The following is a 27,766-nucleotide window of genomic DNA, read 5'->3' as shown; positions in this document are numbered from 1 at the left end:
TTTAGTTATTTTTACATAAAATCTTTACTTTTCCCAGATTGTGTCCCAAGAAAAAAAATAATTAAATACACCCCCCCTCCCAAATCCACACCTCTGACTCATTTACACTTTTTGTGTAAGACAAACTTCTGGAGGTGGTGAACATTACATTTTGTCATCTGTAACATCTGTGCAATACAAAGGTTTTATGACAGGGATCACAATTCCAAAGCAGCCAGTGAAGGGCTGTTTGATTGCTTGTTTTGAGAAATTATAATTTGCAATAGAATTCCCTCTTATTTTTAGGACAAGTTTAAGCTTACTTTTACAGTATCCACATCTCCAGCCTTTGCAGCCTCCAGCAACTGTCTATCTGCATCAGAATTACCTAATGGGATACCTTCTGCAAAATAAATGAGGTTACATGACAGGTAAGTGCGTGCAGTTGAAGGAATTTGTCAAGACAGGAAATCATTTGAGTATTTCAAGGATGTCCCTTAAAAAATGGGTAACCAATTATAGACAAGTTTTGTCTTTTCTTACTGTCTACAACTGTAGCTATTAGCTCCAACAGTGTTTGCAAAGTTGCCTTCAGCAACACACTTCCTATCTATTTTGAAGTACTGTGGGACCAACTAAACATTCTTATTTCAGTTTCAGAATACATCAAGAAGCTTACCAATGTGTATGATGTCCAAACCATACTTTTGAAAATCCACATACCCTGTTGTCTCTGCTCACAAATGCAAAGCAGCTATCTTTGCTTTTAAAACTAATTTTCTACTTAAAAGATTTCCCGCCCCTCCACATCAGGATTTCTCCAGAATTAGTCCAGATGGCTAACAGCATGAACATTCCGAGCATCTCTGACAACCTGTGTAGCTGAACACTAGAAAGTAAATGATACTGTTAACTACACCTAGAGCAGGCACTCTCCTTGTGCATGTGGTTACAGAGTAAGAATTGCACAACCCAGTACTGCCTTTTGAAGAAAGTACCTTTTTTTTTTTTTGACTTGTGATCACTATTATTTCTTGACACCACTTGAAATGGCAAGTACAATGAAGCACATCACTTCAGAAGTGGATCCTGAATAAATCAGTTTTACCTTGCAGTAGCTGCTGCACACTTTCTGTCCCCATTTGTAAGGCTGTAAAGCCCTGCAGAGACACAATGGAAGGATCACATCCAGAACTCAACAGCAACCGGCAAGTCTGAAGATGACCACAATGCGCTGCTCTATGAAGAGAGGTCTGGCCAAGATTATCCAGCGCATTAACCTAAAAATAATAACAACACAGACAAGAAATGCTACCATCAAAACTTAATATTAAAGCTGTTTTCATTGCTGACTGGGAGTATTTCACAAGTATTCTTACTTTCATTAAAACAAGATATTCAGCATGTTTCCCAAGGTCATGCCATTTCAAAAGACCAAATTTTAACAAAAGCAGTTCATATAGTTGTAACTCCATTTACTGAGGAAGAATTGCCCCCTTTTAGAGGCATGTGAATAATCCAGCATAACAAACAAGTTACAGCAATTTTGCCACATACAGAAGCAGGCCATTACTTTGCTCATGGCAGCACAAACAGTGCCAACACATAGTACAGCTTCTACCTGCATTGACTTTTTGTGGTTTTTTGGATTGAAGAGTTCCTATGCGTTTCAGTCAAGGTGTATTTAACAATTTGTAACCCTGCACCCAAAGGTTATTTGTATTCCCTACTGCTTCGCTGGTTCTGATCACTGATTTGAAAACTTTACGGCAGTCAGGCTGTAAACAAATTTCCGCAAGAGAGCGAGCTATGAAACTCTGAGTTTTGGAGGATTCAAGCATTACAGAGAGTATATCCTTTCCACTTTTTGTTTGGTGGAAATTCGAACTAAACATTGTGTAACGATTTAACATTTTGCCTTCATTGAAATTTTTACTGCATGGAAGATCACACAAAGTCTACCTGTTATAGCTTCCTGCTTTTTGTGTATAACCCCTACTTTTTTTCCTTAAGCATTTCATTACTACTGCTGGACAATGAAGTGCCAAATAAGACACGCTACAAGCTTTCAGTTAACCGCAAGAGGAGCTACGTCAACATTTCTTATAAAATAGGGCCAAAACAACAATGATGCCTCAATGTATAGGGCTGTACTGATGAATTGATGGCCTATGTCTTAAGTATATAAACCTACAACCTTCCAAAATGAATTAATTTAGAAAAGTCCGTCTACTCAGCGGTTCATTCTCACAGCATGAAAACCTATAATAGCAGGCAAAGCTCAACATACACAAAAGTATAAATAGTAACTCATACCTTAGCTTCATGTTTTACAACTACTTCAACAACATCATTATGAGCCTTTTCTGATGCCACATGCAGAGGAGTCAAGAAGCTTTAAAAAAAAAAAACAACAAACAAACTCACAATGTATTTTGCAAAATCTTCTAAACACTTAAAAGAGTATTCCTTTGTAACCACTTACTCTTTTGTTTTTTCATTGATGTTGGCTCCTTTCCTCAGCAGCAATTCACATACTTGTTTTCTCTTAGGATATGGAGATGCAGCAGCACAGTGCTGAGAATATTAAAAATTGTAGTGTTAACAACTAGCTAGCAATATATACAGGTTTTGGTGCTTGCTGATCAGCTGGCAGTTAAGAGCTGATTGTGTGCAAAGCCCACAGGAAAAAAAACACCCCACCTCACAAGTAGAAGATTATTAATTTGGGAGATTCCACACGGGCTTTTGGATTGGGCTCTGGTATCTTCCAGAGCTCCCTCTCCACTAATTGCCGGAAACCTTCAAGCTTTAGAAACAAAGCTAACATATGTAGCTCGCTGTTGCTTAAAACTAGACTATCCTACAGAAAAAGTCATATAGACAACCTAAATTAAACAAGCGATTTAGACTAGTCTTAACATAAACCTTAAGAACAAAATATTAGTGTTATTTGTTTAGCTAAAAACTGGATATTCCAGGCTGGTCTTGATTACACTGTTTGACACTGAAATTTTTAGTTCTAAAGTATTACCTAGTAAGTTTAGGTCAGCCACAATATATGCAAAATAATGACAAAATCCCGAGATATTACCAATGCTGTCTCATGTGTTTGAGGATGTTTGAAGTTCACTGTCTCCAAAGAAAGGTGTTTCTTTATACGAGCCACATCTGATTCTCTTGCAGCCTGCAGCAGTGAGTGACCTTTGAATTCATCTTTAAAAAGAAATAAATACATACCAGAAAGTTACACTCCTTAAGTTGAGAAGACTCAAGAGGATTGTTTCTTTCAGTTAGATAAAAAAACTCATTTTATTCAGTAGACCACGGTGCAGACATTTCCAAGTCTGACTTAAGCTTTTACATCACTTGACAGAACTTTTTACCTAAGCCAAAACACTAAAGAAATACACTTCTGTTTCAAAAACAAAGCCAGAGACATCCAAACTGGTTGAAGACCTGTTTCACTCACCACTGTTCTAGGTTCCACTCCTCACGTATGAACCAATTCAAGTATATACACGTCTCTATTTCTGACCTCTTTAGTAAAACCATTTCTAGATGCTAGCATGAAGCCTAATGTAGTATTTACTGATAATTTTTGTACATATCCCAGAAAGTTATTGTTGGACCACTCAAGGTCAGAATTTGATGGCATTCTTTTCAACTACTTGAGTTTTCTGGACAAAAAAATCTAAGCCTTTCATTAATTTCTTTGAACTTTCAGTGACTATGGCATACTCAAACATAGTCAGCATTCTAAACAGTTAAGTTTTTTTCTTTTCTTCAAACAAAATACAGCAGAATAGAAATGAGTATTTCAACAGTCTTGATGCAGTGACAGGAGCAAGTATGGAAAATGAAAGTGTACTGGCAAGGTTGTGAGGGAAAGCATGTATTTAGCAAAGAAAAGCTACAAAACCCATCACAACAACATGACTATAAAACTGACAATAAAATTATTTTAAATGCCTATATTCAGAAAAATTAGCAATCTCAAATTATAAACAGTGAAATGTACTGTCCAACATTGCACAATTGCTTGGAAAGTGTAAGCAATTTCCAAATCTGGCTTCTGGCAGGTCACTGTCTAGGGAACCTAAGCACACATTACAATCTATAACTGTAGAACTGATCTCACTTTATACTCACATGCTAATCGCTCTTTTAACTGGGGTGTTGGAGCCAAATCAATGGTGCTTTTGTTGTGACAGTTCAACAGTGTTGGGTCAGCACCATAACTTAACAAAAGTGAACATACTTCCACCCTGTTCTTAGAAGCTGCTTCATGCAGAGGGGTGAATTGCCACAGGTCCATTGCATTCACACATGCTCCATGCTTGAAAGGGAAAGCGGTAAAAAAAATGCAATATCAAAACCAGATCATAAGAAAAAGACTTCTGTCATTAGTTTCAATGCAGTAGACAAAATAATTAAAAAAAAAAATAAAATCAATGCGTGTATGCAATCTGTATCCAAGACATTCTCTAGATGTTCATTTTCAATATAACACAACATTTCAGCACGCTGCAGTTTTTAATCCTCTAGCGTCTCACAGGTACATTCAAAGAACCCAAAGGCCAGCTAGTCTCTTCAGGCTTTCCCCAGCATCTCTAAAAGGAGAGTAGCTCAGCTACAGGTCAGTTCAGAGAAAGAGCCTAATTCATACACTCTGAATCACCTTTGATCAAGCTCCTGTTTCTTGTCACTCTAGAGAAAGTCTAGAGTTAACAGTTGCACTAAGATAAACACATGTTCTATCAACACTCTCCAAGATATGAATGCTAGAAAGAGACAGGCACGCAAAAGTTGACTTCAATTCAGAATATGTAATTACAAGGTTCTGCAAGTAATATTCTTGGATGATTAATATCTGCGTAATTATTCTCCAGTAACATTCTGTATGCATCTTGAGTTCTGTCTGTAAGCAAGTCTGATAGACATGCTCCTTCCCATTGCTCCTGTTAAATCCATAGTGCTTTGCAAAAAATAAGTCAAGATTCACAGAAATATAACAGTTAAGATACACAGCAGTGTCCAGTCAAAAGGCAGAATTTCTTTTACCTAGTACCACAACTGTAAAGATTCACTTTACAATTGGCCTCTCAAGTAACAGAAAAAAAATATTAACCCCCTGACTATTTATACTTACTATATATGCTTCTTCCAATAATTTTTAAATTTTTGCTAAACAAATAGACACATGGGATCAGTAGGGAGTGAGACATACAGGACAGAACAACAACAGCTATTCTCTGAACATCCAAACATCTAGAGCGGGGGTCCTCAAACTTTTTAAACAGGGGGACGGCGCGTGGATGAAGTCATCTGCGGCTGCTTGGTTTCCCCCACCAACCCCCAGCGGGGTGTGTGTGTGTGTTCTGTAAATACCGGGGCAGGACTGAGGACCCTGGGGGGCTGTATCCGGCCCGCGGGCCCTAAGTTTGAGGACCCCTGATCTAGAGTTACCTAACAGAACACCCTCAGCTGTTATAATGACCATGTTCTGCTGTAGCAGTGGAGAATAGGCATAATTCAAAAGTCCCTCACTGCACAACACTCACAGATATTTGCAGGCTACACCTTTGAGCCACTACCGTAATATGCATCATATTCTATCTTAAAGATTAACATAACCCAGATAAGCCACTTCAGTTCTGTGAGTTCGCTTATGTTAGAAAAACTGACACATTTTTCTTTCTTTGGAGTTAAGGCTACAATTCAGGGCCAGAATTGACGTTGTAAAGTTCACTCCCTCAAAAGACTGATTACTCTTTCATTTTATAACATTTACAATCTTTACCAGCATTCTTTTCAAAAACCTTTTAATACACTGTCTTCTGAAATGCTTTTCTATTGTCAAACTCACAATATTGCTGGTTTTGGTGGATTTTGGGTGAGGGGGGAAGGCTGAGATAAGAAGTACTTACTTGGCAATATAAAAACATTCAACTTTGGAGCAGAAAGAGTTAAAACCAGAAAGCACATTTATAAAGAAAAAGCTTCCTTGCAAGCAGAAGATTCTGTAGCTCCATCTTAATAATCATTAACCAACATGTACAGCAAAAGCAATCTATCATTCTTTAAGTTTTGTAATTTCAGTACAATATAAAAAAAATATGCCACTTGCATTACTCTATCATAAACTGTTCTTATTTAGTAATATGCAATTTAATCTCTTCAAAGACCAACCTTTACTAGAAGCTCTGTTACTTCATAATGACCATAGGAACAGGCATTGTGAAGTGGCACCAAATCTCTACATAGGAGAGAAAGGGGAAGAATGATTGTCTTAGTATGTGTATTTCAGTTCCAAATGCTTCTGCAACATTGCAAATGGTACTGTGCTGCACCTTGAACATTTTACACAAATAGTGTCAGAGATGTTCAAATGAAGTTGAGGGGAAACACTAAGCTGGAGAAGAACCCAGAAAATCCTGTCATCATTTTTCAGAACAGTGAAAGTTTAAAATAATCGGAAGATGAGAAATTTACTGCACTTACTGCAACAAAATGGTTCCGCTCAGACTTGAAACCCTAAGCAGGAAGAACTATCTGCAGGGGATTTTCAGGAGTGACAGTCATTATTTCCTTTTTCACAAGAACACTGCCATAAGATTATCTCCTCCCTTGGAAACTAAACAAGTCTTACTGGCTAATGGTTAAGTAACTGTAAGATATTCTACAGTAACAGCAGAGCTGCAGAGGTTTTAAAGCCAGCTTCATACTCTCTCAAACTTGGAACTTGGGAGCAAGTGAGAAATTGCCCCAAGTGAATTCTTTCACTGGGCTAGTAAGGGAGAAAAGACAAAAGTGAATTCCAACCCCAAGGGGACAATTAAAACTGTCTGATCAGGCAGCTATTTATGTAGCTGTGAAGTGATCCTAGGAAAAAGGAGGAGTAAGATTTTGCTTTCCATAATCTTTCATGTGCCTAAATACATATTTTAAAAATAGGGTTTTCATTATATTTTATGTAACTAAACAAACTTAGTGCATCTGTATTTCACTACACTTCCTGACATAATAACCAAATAAAACCTCTGGGAAACAGATCTTCAATTTTTATCACATTCTTTGCAACAGAAACTTAAAAGTAGAAAGAAAATTAAGACTGCTTCAATCATCAAAATAATGTTGACTTCACAGTGCTGTATGAACATACCTTATTAAACAAGAGATAATAATTTGGCTAGTGATACCTAAAAGGCACATGTTCTATGTTAAGCTCAATTTGGACTCACAAGTCTTAAGCCTTTACACTTTACATTTTTGTCCCAACAGAAAGGTTAAAGATGACGTAATTGTCTCAGGTTAGAAATTCTTCAGTGTTAAAATAGTATTGCTATTCTTTACTTCATCTCAATTTTAAACAAATTATGTTTATTCCAAACAAAGGAAAAATGAACCTACCCTTTATCCTTTGCATGTACATCAGCCCCATGTTGCAGCAAGAGCTGTACTATTTTTACACGGTTATACCCAGCTGCTAAATGTAAAGGAGTAGACTGAAATGACAGAATGTAGAAGTAATCAGTAACACAAAATCAAGGGTTGATTTTATCTTTTTTTTCAAAACTTGTTAATGGTACTAATTACTGAAATCCTTAAAACACTTGCAACATTAAAAGAGAGTGCTTGAACCAAACATTTGATAACTATGCTCATTGTTTACTGACTACTCTCACAATCATCATAAACACAAATCCTGAATTTACATCATCACCAACACATTCTGGCAACAAAGACCCTCTTAAAGGATTTTTGATTCCTGCAGTCCATTTCTGTCTTTTAGCTTACCATACCTATACTAGCATACCAGCATATTTTGCTAGGACAAACCATGTCCTTCGTGAAAGGGGAAATAAGATGGCTATTAGAAACAATGACTGCTAAATTATAAAGAGGTCTCCCTACCAATAAGTTTAGAAATTATCAAGAGAGATTGTTACGCACATCTGTGAGTGTAGTAAGTTAGTGGGGCATGGGGGAAACAATCTTCTAAATTCTCACACTCTACAGAGCAGTCGGATAACTGCTTTATGATCTTTTCTAGAAAACCCACTCCAGCATTGCCATCAGCAGCATCAAGAGCAGAGCTACAAATTAGTGAAGAGAAATCTTATCCTCTTCATTTAAAAACCCGTCAACTGAACTGGGTTTGTACAGTTCCTAGAGGATGAGTCTCAGAGCTAGAAGATAAGAAAACAGAGATGCATAGGTGTTTTGGAGATCCCAATATCTTACCACAAAATCCTGGACAGGGAAAGTAATTTGAAAAAGAAACTTAAGTGACTGAGTAAATATACTTAATGAGAACAACAAGGACACCACAAACTGATATTCAGTAATATGAACCTTTGGTAGGCTAGGGGCTGAACCCAGGAGACAATCGTGATTTTTTAGAATAGAGATTTTGAATATTTTTCACATAGTTTTTTTACCAATACTTATAGCAATGAATAGCTCATTCCTGAAACAGCTACGATAACTTGCCTAAGGTATATGGCAAATAAGGGGCCTGTGTGCACCTCTTTGCAATAGCAACAATAATCTATGAAAAGGCCTCCCTTCTTCATCACTGCAGATATGAAGGTCAAGCATTAGATCCAACTGAAAAGGTGTCTGTTTATTGCTCCTAGATGGAAATACCTAATTAGTCCTTTTATGATTAAAAAACAAACAAAAAATATCAGCCAGCTGCTAGAAAGCTACAATCTTATTTTCTCACATATATTAAAGAAAATAGATAGATTCTATGTTTAACATTCTTAAAAACTGGTCAAACAGTGACGGTAAAACATGTAAGAATGAACTCATTTTAAATGAGGTTTCAAACAAAAATACCTTTCTGCCATCACTTGCATGACAGTTAACATTTAATGGTGTAAGAAGAGACATCATCTTTTCTTCATTTCCACTCCTGAAAAACAAGATATGAAATAAGCAGAAATATTTTTATTCCAGTTTTTAGTAGCTTGTTAAGTTTTTATATTTTTCCTTGCTATAATGTTCAGCAGATCTGAAGTAACACATTCACTTCCGTATTGCCAGCATTAAAGGGAAAGCAAAAATGCATTTATGTAACTGGTTTTGTAACTTTATTCACAGATAACAGCCAAACCTTAGCATCTAGATGGAATGCCAGCTCAGAAGCCTATATATATATATACACACACATTACATACCATTCTGAAAATATAACTAAATTCCAGATATTTTCCAAACATGCATACCTGGCACTTTCTAAAAGTTCATCTTTCTTGTATTCACCTGGAAGACAAAAGGGAGTTGTTAAATGAGTACCTACATATGTAGTCTGCTACTTATGCTCCTCTTCTAAAATTTTAGAGAACATAAGTGTTAAAAATCTCACAGTCCATTACTGAACTATCACAAGAAACTATTTAATCAGAACACATCCCACAGCTGAGATGATGAAGGCCATATGGGAATTTCTATTTAGAATTACAAAAGACAGAAGCAATATCAGAAAGACAAAAACTAAAATAAAGTGTTACATTAATTTGACTGTTATTAGTCATAATGTAATCTAAAGATTATCGCTTACCAGTCAGCACTGCTTTTGCAGACGGGTCTGCTAAATCCAAAGCTGTTCTTCCATCTGTGTTCCGGATGGTTGGTTCAGCACCATGCTGCAGCAGTACTATAAAATGCCAAAGTTTTCCATGAGACAACAATTCTACAAGACAAGGCTTATGAAATGTATCATTACTTTACAGTAACAAGCAACAAAAGAAACATCCAGTTACTGATCCTAACTTCCCCTCTCAAATTTTTACTGTCAGAATTCCTTAATGTCACCTGCGAACAGTTTAACTAGTGAAACATGCCCAGACACGTTTTACAAGAAAAAAGCAGAGCAGAAATCACAGACTGGCAGGAGGCAATCTCAATATCAGTTGAAAGACTGACAGACACTACAAAAACCAGTAGCTACTTCACATCAGCTTCAGAGCATGCTGCCTCAAACCCACGAGTGACTAAGCCCTGAATCGCACACAGCAGTAACAGGCCCTGCATTTTGCACTCATTTTGGGGCCAATCAGACAGTGCTACTACATATACACCTTTCCAGATCTGCTCCTTAAGAAAGGAGAGCAAATCACGCAATCAAAAAATTAGTTTCTTGACATATCTAACTTTCTGCCTTTTCCTAACTCTTAAGAACTGTGTGGACAAAACAGGTGGTCAATATAATTAAGTTTAGCTCCCATCCTTAACTAACATGGCTCCTACACATAGAGACAGAATGAATCCATTACTGAAACCAGTTTTGTTCTTTCCACTACACTGTGAGTAGCAGCAGAAGGCAGCAGAAGAATCTAGGCTGAAGTAGAAGAGCATCTAGTTCCAACACATCACTCTAAAGCTCCTTCCTCATTATGTCAATATGAATCTTTATACTTGGGCAATTATCAAAAACAGATCTAAAACCTTGTTTCTTCTAAATCTGGCATATGAATTCAAGTTTATGAAAGATGTGTACGTTTAATCCTTATACCAGCCATAGCTTCATAGAGTATAAATGGTCTTTAAAAAGTTTTTCATTTTTCACAGTGAGAAGAGATGTTGGTCACAGGATGAGTGGTAGAAAATTACCAATGCAGACATCTGTCTTGCCCTTAATGGCAGCTTCATGAAGGGGAGTGTAATTCCAGTTATCCCGAGCATTAGGATCTGCACCGTGCCGCAAGAGAAGATTGACAACTTCAGCATGACCAAAAGAGCAAGCATTGTGAAGGGGAATAAGGCCTCCATCATCTCGTGCGTGGACATTGGCACCACTTTGAAGTAAATATTCAACTACATCTTTCCGACCAAAACCTGGAAGAGATAAAGGAAGGAAAGGTGTCAGAGTGGGGTAAGAGAATTCCCTGTCCCACATACAGAGATTAGAACAACAAACTTCTCTTTTCCAGTAATTTTATATGGCTATTAATCTGAACAATATTTTGTGTGATATTCTGCCAACTCACAGCCAGTTTGTGGATGGACCAATAGATGATCCCTGGGAGGAGTAAGGATGAGACTGGCTACAAACCAATGCATATGCAATTTATGTCCTAAGCTTTTTAAAAAAGATTCACGGAACACAAATTGCATTTTACAGAAACAAGTTGCTTGGTTTTTTACAAAAAAATCAAGTAAGCAGCACTGCTCTCAAGTTAAAACTAGAAGCATGGCTATTTGTTTTCTAAGGAATAATTAATGTAATACGCACACAGTTTCCACCTCTGAAATGTTCACTTAAGAAAACACTTAGGGACATAAGAAGTTTATCTGAAACCATTCTCTACTAAAGAAATTTATTATATGAGTATGCACAACCATAACTTAAAAGATATTCATAAAGCCTATTTTCAGTGATGCCTAAAATGATGATAAATATTTGATCACAACTGAAGCACAAAAATGCTCTTACATATTCTGTGGCACTTTTTTTAACAAACCTATCATTCAAGTTAGCAGACAGTTAAAAAATATGCCCACTTGTACATCTGGGGCTAGACATACCATTAATAAGGCAACTGCTCTTATAAAACAATTATATAGCTACTATTATTTAATTTCAGCTGTATCTTGCACATTTCTACAACAGCAAATGAACCAGGACAACAAACTGTATCTGTGTTTTCTCCAATATCTTCACGAGGCCAGAATGACTTCAGACTTCTGCTTGTAGCCATGACGCCCCTATGTTCCAAAGGCCACTGCCCACAGAAATCCCTCAAGGGTTTCACGTAGGTCTCTTTAGGTCTCAGGGATTAGTAGGGCAGGTAAGACCCATGTGTTGGTATTTATCAGACTTGGGCCAAGTACCTTCCGGGAAATAACATGTGTGTGCAGGACTTGGCCTTCCTGGCTTGAAACATCTGAGTTGCAAACCACTTTGCTGAAGAGATCAAGAACTGGGTGGGGATGAAGTCTTGAACTTTTCCCTCAGACTGAATCATCGCACAGTAGTCAGCATCAGCCATACTCAGATGGTAGGAAATTTAAACTTTGTTACAAATCATCCATGGAACATCCCCAGGTAGGTGTAAGCCCCTGCAACTGTAACCTAGAAATTATGTTTATTCCTGATAACTACCCAGCATCTGAGTGACCACAGGAGAAGTGTCAGCATTTTAGTTACAACTTTGTAGTTTTAGCTTAGTTGCAACTGAACTTTTTCACAGCATGTTCTGCACTAAACACTACTATTCAGTAAATCCCCCCAGCCTGACACCAACCGAAATCCTGAAGCAAGCACTTTCACCTTTGCTATTTTTCAAAATTCAAAATTGAAAACTGCCATTAAGTAATTTCTGGATGCTACTTGCTGAGAAATCTCCTATACAAGCTGTACATGCCAAAGATGAAGAGGCCAGGAAACTTACTCAGAAAAGCCTTTTTTCTTATCTTCCCTCAGAAGTCTGGTAAGGAACCACATTCCCCACAGATTTCTGATTGTTATAAAAATAATTTTCTGTGAAACTTTTTAGTCCCAGAATGAACTTCAAGGTATTTGCAAGTAACAGCCACAAGACTATACTGGTGGTGTGTTTCAATTCTTCAAAATACATTACTAATAACAAATCTTGCTTGCTAGCACCTTGACTATGATAGAACCACATGCTGTACAGCAAATTCACTTTTGAGTCTCAGCATTAGTTACCCACCTTACAACTAAATAGAAGGCACCTTGCCTGTCCTGACAGAGAACACAAACATCTCACACTTGAGATGAGAACTGGATCGTATGTATTTATGTGTACAGACACAGTAAGCCATATTCACTGTGCATGCATATTTCTGCTGCCAAAAAAAAATAATAAATCAGTACCCACCTACACAACATATACCCATGCAGCCATATTGTCTATATAGTAAATTACGTGCAGCATATTTCTCATTCTTAAATAAATTTAGCTTGCATAACTATATATTATTAATACTGTTATTTTTCTTCAATGTGGCCTCCTGATTTTTTCTTTCTTCTTCAAACTTTCAAAAATTTCTGCTTCTAGTTTGAATGTATACTCAAAATTAACTAAATTCTTCGAGGATCTACTCAGATGACTCTTTTCACAAGTGCCACAGTCCTGCAAATGCATCAACAAAACTGTTACTTGATGACAGGCTGTTTGGTATCTTCCAGTACCAAAAAATGTTTTCAAGAACTGCATTAGTTATGTTAGAAAGCCTCTGACCAAATTCTCTGTCCAGAGGTTACAGGTCTGGTAGGTAAACCACTCATTCTTGTACATAATGCATTCCTGTCCCGCAAAGCTTTGATGTACAGCCCTGATTTTGAACATAAACCACCAGCCTTAGCAGGAATCAATAGTGTAATTGAAAATCAGCTGTAGTAAACCTCATTATAGGTGTTAGAGGGCATCCAGGTGAATTCTGTTTATTACATAGGTTCAATCAGATAAAGTTCATGAACAACCCATAGCTTCTCTCTGTGCAAAGCCTGCACCTGCTTGGAAAATACCCTAAGTACAGCAACACCACTAAACTGTCTGTATTTATTTTAATGTTGAGAGGAGCTCATTTGCATCACACCAGTTTTTGTAATTTCTCTTCACGCTGAGTGCACAGCAGGGATTCCTTACTTCCTTGTGGAACCATGTGTAAAAGAGGGCACCATATATGAAAAGAAGTATTGTCTCATCATTTTTTTAAGGATGTATGTGTATAGAACAGAGGTGGCCAAATTCTGTATGATGGTGTCCCCCCTCTCCTTTCACTGAGAGCAGAAAGAGGGGACAGCCGTTGCTGACAGAGGGAAGGGAAGTGCTACCTACAGTAACAGTTCCTCTTTGCTGTCAGTCCACTGCTGCAAAAACTATTTCAGCACCTTTAATAAAACCACACATACCTGTCATTTTTAAGGGGTGGTGGGTTATTCTGGCTCTTGAGTTTCCACCAAAAGACCAACTAACTGGTATCACAGCTTGCAACTGTGCAAGATAAAATGTCTCAACATCGTGAACATTTACTTCTTACAGCAAAGTAGAAGGGCTACTCGTGGCCTCCAGACTCTTCTACCATCTATGACAGATGAGCAGCTCACTATACTTGTTCCCCCAAAAGTCACAATCTTTCAGCTGACAAATTTTGAATATTAATCATAATAGAAACTTGTAACTGTGTATCTTTATTAAAAATATTTATTTCTTTACAGTCACTGTTGTGTCATCATTGACCTTAACCTAATTTTGATGGGATAAAAAACTAACAGAAACAACTGAGCTCCAATTCTCCCCCCCTACTCTGGGTGTTTGTATTTTCAAACAATTTTAGTTTGCAGGAAGGGCATTTTGGTTCCTGCCAAGTCCCTAAACCTTTGTGATATTTTCAAGTTTGACATACACTGTGATGAAAGGGATTGACTTGAGGAAGTATATGCAGCTTATGGTGAGAGAGGACTTAAGCTTCAGAACAACTTATACACACAAACATAACTGTGTACTACAAAATCCAAAGAACAACCTTTACCAAGATCCCAATATGTATTACTTCTGATAATGACACATGCCCAAGGAGAACATTCAGTTCTTTGGTTTTTTTTTTTATAATATATTTAAATATATTTTAAAATCCACCTTTACAAAATGACACATGGAAAGACGGGAATTTTTTTATTTCTTTAAATTGCTAGGTAAGATCTGGGAAAAGACTTAAAAAATAGAATCCAAGTTCAGAACCCAGAATGCCACTAGAAAAAGAAGGGCAATATGAAACCTATCTTCATGTTTCGGCTCCACCTCTTCCATAAACAAGTCTTAAAACTGAATGAAACTAGTCAGAGAAGTTTTGTAATGTAATTTTCTAAGAGCACCTAGCCACCTAGGCTAAACAAAGCAAGAATACAACAGACTTTTGCTTTTACTTCCTGGAATGTAATACCTTTAGAGACAGAAGACAAAAGAAGTTAGTATTACTCCAATTGTGAATAATGGGGAAAAAGCAAAACAAAACAAAAACCCCCAAATCCAGGAGTTAACTTATGTCCATCTTTCACACCACGTCTATTGCAGGTAGGCTGACAGCAGCAGTTCTACCTGGAGCAGTGGAAGAATGTTAAATCAAGAAATTACACAAGTATTTTATGTCACATGTTAACCAGAAACTTGTGGCATCTCCTACAGTCTTGTGACAGGAACAATTAATTTCTCTGTATCAAGCCTGAAGTAGATGTAAGCATGGCAATGGCCTCTCCCATTTACACACCAACCTGTTTAACATTAAAATTCTAACAACTACATGAAGTTATTACTATGCATTTTTTTAAGAATAAGCTTTCTACAGATCAGGAGTCCTTTAAAGTCAAGATGGATCACTCCTGTCCACAGAAATAAACTAGATCACTACATCACACAAGGAGCTCAAGCACACACACAAAAAACTAAAAAAATCCCAACCAACCAAACAAAAAAAAACAACCCAAAAAAAAAGAACAAACCCCCTCACTTCTCCAACATGCTGTAAAATGTACTCATTTATTTAGAAGTTCAGAGTTTATTAGTGAACAGGCAGGACTGCTGCATGTAAAAAGACAGCTGCTATACTGTATTCCTCTGACAGGGTATTTTAAGTTGTCTCCAGGGCTCTCTAGTTAATGAAGTTTCTTAAATCTGTGAAATGCATCTGTCCTGAAGAGGCTTTCAAAAACTCAGACCTGTTAAGTCTACCAAATGCAAGGAAAGGACACCTTAAGTAGAAACCTCTTCCAAAACAATTAAGTGAAGAAACAAAACATCTTTACTGATATCCATATTGTTTATCTGAAAAGAGGCTGCTGTCTTCTGCAGCTTGCCAGCCTTGGGGTCCTACCTCTAACGTGGTAATGAAATCAAAACATACAACATGAAAACAACTGCCACAGTCAGGTCTTTGTCTGAAAAGGTGGGATACAATCCTCTGGCCTGCTGCCAGTGAGAGCAGTTGTTCTGCGATGTCAGTTGTTTGCGTATCTCGGTCCCGAATTAACAAAGTCTATTTGTCAAGTAAGGCAAAGAGCTTAGAGACGGCGTTATCTGACAGGCACCCTTCATGGGTGAAATTCTAAAAACAAGCAGGCCTTCCGACATCAACGGCAGCAGCACCCGGGCCCTCTGTCACCTGCCAGAGCTCACAGGCCACAACAGGGACAGCCTAGACCCCAGTCCCGAATGTCCTCCACACCAGCTGAGGTTTACTGAAACAAAACCCACAGTAACAAGACACCACCTGCACCGCTCGGCAGCAGCCACCGCCGCGTGGGTGACACCCACGCAGCCACGCCAGAGCGGGCGTCGCGCCCACAGGCGGCCCCAGCCGCGGGACGGGCGGCGGCGAAGCGCCCCGGGCCCCCCGGCTCCCCCGCTGCGGCGGCCGCACACCCGGTGCTGCTCCGCGACCCGACCCGGCCCTGCCCGCGCCCCGCGGGAGGCGGACGTACGCGGCTCGACAGCGGGCGCGGCGCGGCTGCCCCCCGGCTTCCCCCTTCCCCACGGGCGCGGTAATGGCGGCCTCAGGCCCGTACCTGCGGCGAAGTGCAGCGGGCTGGACTTCCTGCCCGCCGTGTCCCGGCTGTTCACGTTCTCGGGCCGCACCAGCCGCTTGACCCGCTCCACGTCCCCGTTCCTGCAGGCCTCGAAGAGTTCCCGAGCCGGGTCCGCCGCCCCGCCGCAGCCCGGCGCCTCGGCCAAGGCGGCCGCCCCACCGGCACACCGCCGCCCCGCCATGCCGGCCGAGCAGCCCCCGCCGCCCCGCTCACAGGCCGCGGCCCGGCGCGGCGGCAGCCCTCACCACGCTCCGCTGGGCGGAGCGCTGGGACCGGCGCATCGCGGCGGAGGGATCCGGGCGGAGCGCCCGCGGCGGCACGGCTGCCGGACTCGCTGCGCAGGCGCCCCCTCACAGGCTGGGCAGGCGCGGGGCGCGCAGGCGCGGCGGGCGCCCCCGGGCTGGTGGCGGCGGCGTGGCGCGGCCTCCGCCGCGGGCTGCCGCAGGCTGAGTGCGGGGGCCGAGGGCCGCACGGCACTACCCGGCCGGCGCTGCTGGGCCCCGGGGCCCTTGAACCCAGGGAGCTCCCGCTCAGGCGGCCATTTCCAGCGCACGAAACTTGTCTCGCAGTGCTGCCTCTCTTCTCCGCCCCCAAGGCGCTTGCTACTGAGGAAACGGCCTGAAACTGGATTTTTCTTAAAGTGAAACAGTTTCTCAGTACACTTTTCAGTGTGTTTGTTTCAAAGCTGGGGAGGAAGGACGACGAGATACTACATTGTAACCTGCAGCCAACTTATTTTTAAGGGAAGATGTGTAACACAAAAACTCAAATGCAGTGATAGTGATTTGTCCCGGAAAAACAGAAATGTTCCTTTACTGCTTACAGTAATCAAATGTAGATTAGGAGGTGGCAACTACTGAGGGATTTGCACCCCACCCCCCCCACCCCCCATGTAAGAAGACTGCATCTTGGTGCTAACAACTTCATGATCTTTACATAGCAAAATATGTCACTTAAAAGGAAGTGCTTGCATAATACCTATAAAATGAAACTTAAGCAATATAATTTACATGGTTTGCTTTCTCAATCTCACAAAACTGATATTAGAAAATACTATTAGTTGACTTAGCTGGTTCAGGGTTTTGGAGGAGAAGGCATCTCTTTTCCCCTTGTGAGCCCAACAAGTGTGATGGGGAAGCTTGAGCTTAGATGGGACTAACTAGAAATAATTTTGAAGTGTTTTTCCACTCATGCCATAATAAAACACTTAAATTTGGAAAAGGTAGTTGAATAGGGTCAGTGGCTTCCTGTTACAAAGGCAGGAAGTGCCTCCAAACTCAATTGAACTCACAGACTACTGTTACACCAGTAAATTAAATGGCCTAAGAACCAGGAAAGAGATCTGGCTGCTAATTTGTACAGTTTAGTTCCTCTTGCCTCTGAAACAAGGCAGTTACGTCCAAGTTGCCTGTCCCTGGTCCATGCTAATGCCTAAACTGTACCTAGGTTTTTTGTTTTGTTTTGTTTTTTGTGGGGGGAGACTACTAGCTGTAGTAGGCTAAAACCATGCTACAGTAAGGGGTCAAGGTCCAATGCCTTTGCCTATGTCCTCACACTGTTTCATTTACTAATTTACACTAATCCACAGTAGAAGTTTAACAGAAGAATGCAGCCAGCACAGGGAAACCACATGCTTTGACACCCATGCAATGCCTTGGTCACGTCCATTTTCTGTAATCCCACTGTCTTTTCTCCCCATCGCCACTTAAATTACAAGCTGTGGTTGGCAGGCAGGCAAAAGCCAGGCTACAACCAGAGTCCCTCTATCCATCAGCTTTGTCACACATAACTAGTTCATCCACTGCTTTGCATGTGGCTGTAACGTTCTGGCATAAACTTGTCATGGGATGTGGCTCATAGGCCTGCAGCCATCTCAGACCTTCCCACTTCTCCCAAGTACACACGATGAAAACCACCCTTTCTACGTGCAGGCTCCTCAGACTGAAAACAAGACCTGCAGTGCTGCCATCTGTATCTTTTATTAGCCCCATTAGCATAGCTGGCAAAAGTATACAAGCTTTCCAGTTTGTAAACCTTTCTTCAGGCCTACAGCAGAAGTAGCAAATGCATTAACATGGCTGCTTCCATTTTAAAACTCAGTAAAAGAATGTGTATCTAAAAGTCTGTGGAAATGTAAATATCTGTGTACGTAAAACACATCTTGCTCCCCAGGTCATCTAAAGAAGTTTAAACTAGAAAAATTCTTCACTAGTTTACTATAAACTCTGTATTTCTTTCCTTGGCAAAAGCAATTATCAAATGCCAATAAAAAAAAAAAAAAAACGAGTGAGAAAAAGAGCAGGGTGACAAACTCCCAGTTCTTTCCATGTAATTATATCAAAAAGATACTATTATTCTAAATTACCTACGGCCTGACTTCCTTTTCCAGTATGGCTTCCTGATAGCTTGAATGTGAAATAGTGGCACATTCACAGATCTCTTTGAAGGAAAACAACTTTTTAAAAATATTATACTGTATGGGCAGGATTCAATTAACCTTGAATTCAGTGAGTCACAAACTCAGCATATTTTAGCATTGATGTATTAATAGCCTTCGCACTGACTTTTGAGATTCATGCCACATAAAATGAATCTACTTTTTTTTTTTTAATATGTTTAATTATTTTATGAGAAAATAATCTGTAAAAGCTAGTGCTTTCATTCAGTCTTCTGTACCATAGTATGGTTAGAAAACCATAGCTGAAATATATGCCAAATCCCAACTAAGATACGTGTTAGCGATTTTTCAAGAGGAAGCAGAGGTGTTATAACCTACCTGTTACTAGCACCACTTGAGAGACTCAGCTATTAACAGCTTGGAAACATTTGACTGCTACTTTTTTTTTTAAGTGTAAATTGTGATATATCAATAACGTGTACCTTTGCAGCATATTTATGTTAGTGGCGTGACCTGCCCTAATAGATACTTAGAAGTATTTTTGGAGTGCTTGAACACTCTATTTAGAAACATGCTTAGTTGGTCGCTAGAGGGCAGAAAGGAAAAGAAAAAAGAAAAAAAGGAAAAAGAGGGACTGTTGGGTATGGACACGCTGAGGCAGCCTTAAAACTAAACCCTTTTCCTTTCTGCTTCGGAGATTAAAGTTTGTTTATGGGCAGAGACATCATCCATGCCAATCTACAAGGCAGCCCATCAGATTTAGGATATTCAGCTGCCAGTCCTTCATTTCGTGAGGATTTCTCAACTCTTTCTAATTTGTCCTTGCAGTGGTTTGCCTTGCTCTTGGAAGTAAAATGCCAGAATTAATAGGACATTGCAAGTGTTCAGAAATTTAGGTTATTCCAAAAGGATAATTATTTAAAATTTATTCCATTTGAGGTATTTCCAGATGAGACTTGGGGAGGTGGAACCCCAACCAACAATAATTAATGCTGTACATCAGGAAATAATAAAGCATGCCTATAAAGAAAAAAAATAATTTTGGAGAGCAACAGAAGCAGTCTATTGTTTAGTTACTAAATTTTTAAAACTATAAACAGAAACTCGCAGTGCAAGCTATTCTTCTAAATGAAAAGAGAGGCTGATCAATTTAAGAAATAAGAGCTCACTGCAAAATTGAAGCAGCACAAGTTGTACAACAGTGAATGTGTGTACAACTAGATCTTTAAAAGAACTTAATTTCTACCTTCCCTTTCCCCTTCTTATTCCATCTACCAAGTACTTTGGCCACTCATCTTGAACAAGCAGGAGCTAGTTCCTTTTCTCTGCCAGTCGCTCACCGATAATTAGTGGCGTATTACATGTGCCAGCTTTGTTTTACCAGCAGATGGGGGTAAAGTGAAATAAATATAAAATGTTCTGGCATAATAAAGGGATTTTTAAAAAATTGACAAAAATGAAAGGGAACTTGGAGACAGTGAAACACTGAGAGACTGAGCATTGCAGAGAGAAGCAAACACAGAGCCAAGTGGTCCCTCTAGAAGATGGGGATACACTCTGAATTGTTGACAAGCTGTAATGGTAAGCGACTGAGTTATCAAAATACTGTATCTGTGTATGCAGCAACCAAGATAACTGTTCAGCAGCTTGGTGACTGGCTGTGGAGATGGCAGTTCACATGATACATTTCGAGAAGATTCTTTTTAGTGGTAGGGAGAAGCTTGTGATCCTGACAGCAGAAGCACAGATAAGTGTACAAGAGTTCACAGAAACTAGATTACACAGAAAAAAACCTTTAGTCCAGGACCCTTGTGATTTCTTTAAAATTATTCCAGTTTCCATGTTAAAGACTGCTAGACAGAAACATGTCTACAGGGCTTAAAGAGAGCCTCTGTTTGTTTTCCTGTAGTGCCTGGAGCATGTCTGGGAGGACAGAGAGTTTTTTTTTTAAAAGCATAGACTCCACAAATGCAAAGCAGAATTATGTGGGCTACCATTATGGGAACATGACAGATGCCTGGGAAATTGTTATTTCTTATTAGGAAGAAATAGCAGAGGAGCAGTAGGGCCAAAGGTCAGCATTGACTAGGGATGCCAGCAAACCAGATTAATTATATCTTAAACAGGTACAATAATATGAAAAAGCTGAAAGCAAATAAATGCAAACTGGAATGTCTGTATAGCCATGACATATTCAGCTTTTCTGAATTTGACTGATTAAAAAAAAAAAAAAAAGTGGGCTACTTAGGTTATAATCTGTCTAGAACTGACTGAGATGGGAAACAATAATTATCTTGGGAAAATCATCTTAGAGGGAGAAAATTTCAGAAGAGCAATAACTAGTGAGAGACTCACCATAGACTCACCGTGCATTTAAATTGCAGTTCAAGTGACATTACTTAAACAAATTTCAGTATTAGTTTCCTGTCCCAGTTGGGGTGGGGTTCGGGGTCGGGGGGAGCTTTGGGGAGGTCCAGGCATCTTCACAATCTATCCTGGGTATTTAACAGAAACATCCAGGTCCTCTGAGTAACTAACAAAGCAGGCAGGTTTCTCATCGATGCACTCTTAATTGCCCTCTGAAGCACTTCACCTCTTTCCACTGATGGTGTAAGAAGCCTGTACTTCTAATTTGGATAAATTGGTTGTCTATAATATGGAATGTAAATACCACACAGAGTACACAGTGTAAAGGAAAGCAAAAAAGCAAGTAAAAGTAATTTTTTTTTTTTTAAGAAGTGGTAGTGTACTACCCCAACTACTTGCACAGATTGGCAAGATGTTATTTCAGGACAGACCTTTGAGAGGCAATTTCTCAACAATTCAAATGATGGCCTCCTGGAACAGCTAGTTCCACAGTCCAGGGGAGAGGGGGCCAGGAAAGAACAGGCTATTCTTGACTTAAGCCTAAGAAACAGTTACTTGGTTTCAGAAGTAATTATAGTTTCCCCATGAAGTAACGATGATCAAATTAAATTAATTTCGATATTTCTAATGGAAGGCTCCTACTGAAAAATAGTCCATGGCACTGATTCAGAAGAGGAATTCTGATGAAAAGAAGGAATGTCATTACAGTGATATTAAAATCAGACATGAAAACATTAAAATTCTAAGACTTACTGTGAAGAATATATTTAAGCAGATTTTTAGCTGAGTGACAGAAAGTAGAAAACAGGTTCAAAAGGTTATTGAAGTCACAATGTAAAGTCACAAATTCTCAATAAAAGCAATAAAAATAAAAAGCATTTTTTTTTTAAAAAAGGGGGATTATGAGAAGTGAACACAGTTACATTTATGTCCTGCTAAGCATAAGGAATCACGGAGCTAAACCAACACATGACAACCAGAAACGTCTCCTTTGGGATGATTTTCCCAGTGTCTTGCAATACACTGTGACCAGTAATAATATCTCAAGAAAGGTAGAGTATATTTTGTGAGGGATATTCTTTGAGAAAAAAACTTTTGCGATCCATTAAAACAATTTTTGTGTTCCTGCAAGCAAGGTTTAAAATCTCCATCCAAAGATACTGCTCAGTGTCACAGATAAATCTCCAAAGTCTCAGACATTTGCCAGGGTAAACATATTTGCATTCTTACTGAATGGAGAGTAGGCAGCCACACTGCATTTGAGGGACTAATCCTCACTTAAAGGACATCTTCTGTTTCATTTATTTGTTCCATGAGCAAATTGACGAAGAGCTGTATTTATCAGACCTGTCAGATCAAAGCAAAGCAACACGGCAGCTGGTTATACCTTAAATGTAATGTAGAATTGAGCCTAAGAAAACTTGGAGAACTTCGGGTGGTCAAAAACTTCTAAAATAATTGTATGTTTGAACTGTATTAAGAGCAAACTAAATTGCAAAACTGAATTAAAAGTCATTAATTTGGCTTCATTTCTGCCATATAGGTCTCTACTTTTGTATGTATTACCCTGGCTAAATGTGTGCAAGAAAAAACCCCTTCCGTTAGCTTCACTGATTCTGTACAAAGGATTTATTGGATTTTACACTAGAGTATATCACTAAAAAGATTCAGTGACTATTTGGCATAAGGATAGCAACTGAAAGACAATAGCAGACTAACCCCTTATCTATAGCAGGGATTTTTGTATTATGTCTACACAGACTATAACAAAAGAATCATCCTTATTTTCCATTCATTCATCGACAGATTATTAATGTTATGTTCAAAGAGGTCTTCCCTGCTACAAATGCTAATAACGTTACCAAAGTTCAAACTGTTTCACTGTTGTGATTTTTGTATTTTCTCTTGGGTTACCTTTTACATGCTGGTTCATAGAATTATCAAATAGACAAGTGAATTACTTCCCTTTCAACTGCTTACTAAAAATAGCTATTAAAACATTTTAAAAGTAAAATGTCTTGGGTGTCAGTGTGACACACACAAAAACCATGTGTAATGCAATTTATAAATTGATTTCTTAATTGAAAGAAGAGTTAGTATATTGGTAGGCTTTGTTTATTGCCAATACTATACATTTAAAGGATGGGAAACTATTAACAAATTAAATATTGTTGCTTTCTACCATAGTTGAGTGATATAAACAAATAGCAATGTACCATTCCATTTATGTACGTACAAAACCTTTTTCTGGATTTTGTATTTTCTAGCAAGAGAGGGAAAATTTTAAGCATTTTATTCAAACAGTTTGTTTTAGGATAATTTCTGTGATGCACTTGTTTCTGTAATTCTTTATAAGCAACTGAAACAGTAATTTATGTCTTTATTGATCCATGGAAAAGAATTTTTCCATTCTTTCAAGAAAATTACTGGTTTTCTTCTTGTATCAAACATACCTTGATTGTTGAAATGTTGCCTTATGGTCACTGTCAAGATCATGATTACACAGTGATATAATCCAGCTGCCTAAAAATAGTAAATAGTAGTGCTTGTATTTCACCTGGGACTGATTATTTTGCATAGCATGTACCCGCTGTGTACTTGGCCAGGACAGCCAGTGCCTAACACCTGATAAATTCCTCTTTAGATGGCAACATTTTTGAGTGTATAGGGTAATCCTGTGTTGTGAGGTTTTTTTTAGTTATCCAGAAAATATATTTAAAAGTTATCCTTCTTGTGTTTTAGCAGTGACCATATCCATTTCTATGAAATTAAAAAATAGGCTCTTTTACTTTATAGAGTTACATAAATGCTAACTATGGCTGTTAAGATGAAGTTACACAGGATGTCATTTCAAGAACAAGGTTACTTGGGGTTAAAACTAAATATATCTCAAGTTCTATCATTCTGGAGTCCCTCCAGGAGAGTGAATGGTTGTCCTTCTCGCTTTCCTTTTCACTTCTTTGCCTCATCTGGCCAGGCCTTTTGGTCTTCAAGATGGGGTCTCGAAGTACTTAGCTGAAGGAGTCTCCTACCTCACACTTCACCAGTACGTGCCCACTGGGAGCCTATTTTACTTTCCAGATCTATCTTGTAACTTGAACAATTCCCAAACTGGAAACAGAACAGCTGAATGGAAGATTAGATTGGTGTGGAGGTAGTGGACATGATTAGGATCTTAAAACCTTAAAGACATCTGAAATACTATCACTGCACACAGTATACATGCACACAAAATAAACGCCCCATAGGCACGTAACAGTGAAATAGCTTTCTCCTGGTAGGTTAGTAACTGTTGGGGTTTTTTTTCAGAAATAATTTCACTGATGATCCTTTCTTTGTTGTCTGGACAGCTCATGCAGCAGAGCTACTGCTGTCTTTCTTGGTAACTGTCGTGTACAGAAACTCTTCAGTGTGGACCAGAATAGCTCTTGCAGTGTAGATGAGGACATAGCACCCAGCCATTTTTGTGTCCCTCAGCTTGTAAACAAAAGTCCTATGGAACAGATAAGCACTGTACAGAAGTTGGCCTCATTTGTATTTATTTTGAGATATGTGATATTTGAGAAAAATATACGGAATGCATGCTAGTTACTAGGGGTCTTTAATTGTAGGCAAACAAATTCTTTTTATCATTTGAATTAGTTTGACACAACCAGCAAAGCCCCTAACGTCAGCTACGTATTCAAAGGGATGCAGAGCACTGTAGAATTTATGACAGCATATTCAGGAGAGTACATAAATGACTCGGGGACTTTCTTCTCTATTCAGGCACTTTAGACTGGAACCGTATCTAATAATTTTATTAGGAATATTGATTTCCCATTTTACAGCTAGATCGAGTGATCTGAAAGAAGTCTGCTTGCTCTACCCAAGATCTGAATGACCAAAGTGCGGACTTTCCTTACCAGAACATCTGATACATGCCTGCCCTCAATGCTACTAGCATTTTGTCAGAAACAGAGCAATCACAGTAAGGAAACATCAGGAGGTCTTAGGAATCCTGCAACTTAGCCAAAAAAGCTTTTAGCAAAACAAACTTGGAACTAAATAAAATCATACTTTTTTTGAGCTAGGCTCATTTGGCATCTGCTCAGCAGAGAGGGCAGCTCTGGAAAGCTGAATTCATCTTACAAAGAGTATGAAGTAGAAACTGTCCCTTGCATCCAACAGCACAACACCACCAACTTCTGGGGGAGAATTGCTTTGCTTTTAGTAGAGACCTCATGGAGTCCTGTAGGTGTAGCCCACCTTGGCTAAAAGCTAGATCAGTTGTTTTTTTCCCCAGGTGGCCTTGCTCTGGTTAGCAAAGTATTGTAATATTTGAGTAGTCATGTTGACTTACATAGAGAGACCTGGGTATGGGAAGTTCAGTAACATACCAGAATGCTTTGTTAAATAAGCTGGCCAACTGCCAGTCCCTTTAGGATAGGAAAGGAAACTGCAGGCTTTGCTTCTGGGCCAGGCAGTTTTTCTGGGGGAGGCCTGAAGTTCTGCACTGGCAGAAGGGATGGAGAAATAAATAAATCTTACTATAGATTCCCTTAGCTACCATTCCTCAATACTGTTTTATTTATCTATGGACAGATTTGTAATGTTCTTTGATGCTAAGCTCATAACATTCTTAAAAGGAATATTCAATAAGCCCCTGAAGAGAACAACCAGTTCTTATATGAAATTGGAGACATTATGCTTCAATAGAATAAGAAATCAAGCAAGTATTCATGCTACGTACATTGCTGGAAAAAGCTATGGGAAACCATATTGTCTAAACCTAAATCATGCATCAATGGCTGCCCCGAGACCACTCTCTAAAGCACCAGTCTTGTCAGTCAGATGCCAACTTGGAAGCACAGGCTAAGAGGTGGCATAAGCTGGTCCCTCACAGTGCTGAGACTGCAGCACCTCAGGCCACCAAGGCTGCAAGCAACTTGTGAGGCAGCAGGATAGATGGAAGGTGGACGGGGAGTATGGCACTGCTGTGTGGACTCTTTCAAAGCAGCATATTTACAGCTGTTTGGGCTTTTTTATGGAGGTGGTTCACCAGCGGAGATGGTAGAAGAGTTCTCTGTAGATATGGTAAAGGAGTTAACTCAAGAATGAAAGAGGGGTTAAGTAAAAGCAGGTGTGCTGCAAAGTGATACTAGAACCACCCAAACAGTTACGCTGGCAGAATGGAGTAGTCACAACCTTGCTGTTATTATTGGTCTGAGCATCAGGAATGCATGAACTCCAAGCTATGCTCTCACACAGGCCAAGCTCATAGTGTTAGTCAGGCTGGAGATCTGTATGTATGGACAGAGTCAGCTGGGGACAACACTGAAAGTCATAATTTAGGAAAGAGAAGCCCAAGTAACCAGATGTGACCTTTAGTTACTGAACTACTTCAGAAGCATATATCATCTTTACAAAGAAACAAGGAATCCGAGATTGTCTGTTTGTATTTTGAAATTGCCCAGTTACTGATTTTTTTAATTTTTAAGTTACACTTTGTCCAAATACTTTAGACAGAGGATTTATTGGCAGTTATTTTTTCTTAGGCAAACTGCCATTGTCCTCTTTTAACCTGCTGCTTCTGCTGCAGCTGATCCCAGCACAAATGTGAAGGCTTAGGTGACTTCATACTCCCCAGACAGAGCTTCCAAACTTACATTGTGTAAAAGCCTGATATAGCACCTCTGTATCTATATTGAGAGGAGTTGTGTAAAGCAGTTAGATATGTGGTTATTGTGAGTACTGGCAAATTCTACTCTTTTTTTACTTCTGATGCCAAGCATTCTGATGTATCTTGGAACACAGTCGTGCCATTTGGAAACCCTGCCTTCTGCCCACTGTTCAGGGAAAACAAAGCTGTGTGAAGAGAAACCACCATGAACATGATATGCATTATGTGTCAAAAAAATCTCAAACCAGAAATTTAAAAGCCATGAAAGACCTTCAGCTTTCAAGGCCAAAATGGTGCTTTCATTTTGATAACAGCTACCTTAGAAACATGGCTAACAAATTACCTTATAATTCTACACACAGGCTATTTTGTACCTTGATCTTTTGCAAAACACTGGGACACGTAAAATTAATGGATGGAAACATTAGCATAAATGTTAACCAAGAATCACAAACAATAAAAAACAGTGAATATATAAAGTCTCAGAATTATGGGTTTTTTGTGGGGTAGGGGGGTAATATTTTCACCATCGTGTGAAAATTACCTGCACTTTGTGGCTGATTAATAGAAAAATTTACATTGCTTCTCTTACAAGAAAAAAGGATGTTCATAAAATGACAATAAAACCTTTTCCAGGGACTAATCACAGAAAAGAGAAAGACCTTCCATAATTTCTCGGTATCTTGACTGGTATTCATTTCAAGTTCTGCCTTTCAATTCAGGGATCTCTAAACAGCTTATTAACTAGCAATTTTTCCATTGGCTATCAGAAGGCTTTAAATCGTCAAGTGATTTACAA

At 39.1% G+C, this 27,766-nt stretch overlaps 1 protein-coding gene across 1 annotated transcript in view; it reads right to left on the bottom strand.

The window, feature by feature from the left end:
• Window positions 1-16,944, bottom strand: part of TNKS2 (tankyrase 2) — a 32,913-nt gene extending 15,969 nt beyond the window's left edge. The window contains exons 1-13 of the mRNA XM_080401566.1: window positions 16,520-16,944; window positions 10,603-10,827; window positions 9,551-9,646; window positions 9,216-9,252; window positions 8,827-8,902; window positions 7,393-7,487; window positions 6,172-6,238; window positions 4,132-4,318; window positions 3,074-3,195; window positions 2,465-2,556; window positions 2,296-2,374; window positions 1,088-1,259; window positions 303-382 (exon numbers count right to left, since the gene is read on the bottom strand). Of these exons, the coding sequence (XP_080257692.1) occupies window positions 303-382; window positions 1,088-1,259; window positions 2,296-2,374; window positions 2,465-2,556; window positions 3,074-3,195; window positions 4,132-4,318; window positions 6,172-6,238; window positions 7,393-7,487; window positions 8,827-8,902; window positions 9,216-9,252; window positions 9,551-9,646; window positions 10,603-10,827; window positions 16,520-16,721 (1,530 nt within the window). The 5' untranslated portion in view covers window positions 16,722-16,944. The remainder of the gene's footprint in view (window positions 1-302; window positions 383-1,087; window positions 1,260-2,295; window positions 2,375-2,464; window positions 2,557-3,073; window positions 3,196-4,131; window positions 4,319-6,171; window positions 6,239-7,392; window positions 7,488-8,826; window positions 8,903-9,215; window positions 9,253-9,550; window positions 9,647-10,602; window positions 10,828-16,519) is intronic.
• Between the last annotated feature and the right edge of the window lie 10,822 nt (window positions 16,945-27,766).

The sequence above is a fragment of the Falco punctatus genome, assembly GCF_963210335.1.
Source record: "Falco punctatus genome assembly, chromosome: 9".
In the NCBI taxonomy this organism is placed as follows: Eukaryota; Metazoa; Chordata; class Aves; order Falconiformes; family Falconidae; genus Falco; species Falco punctatus.
This window is presented reverse-complemented; position numbering and strand designations above follow the sequence as displayed.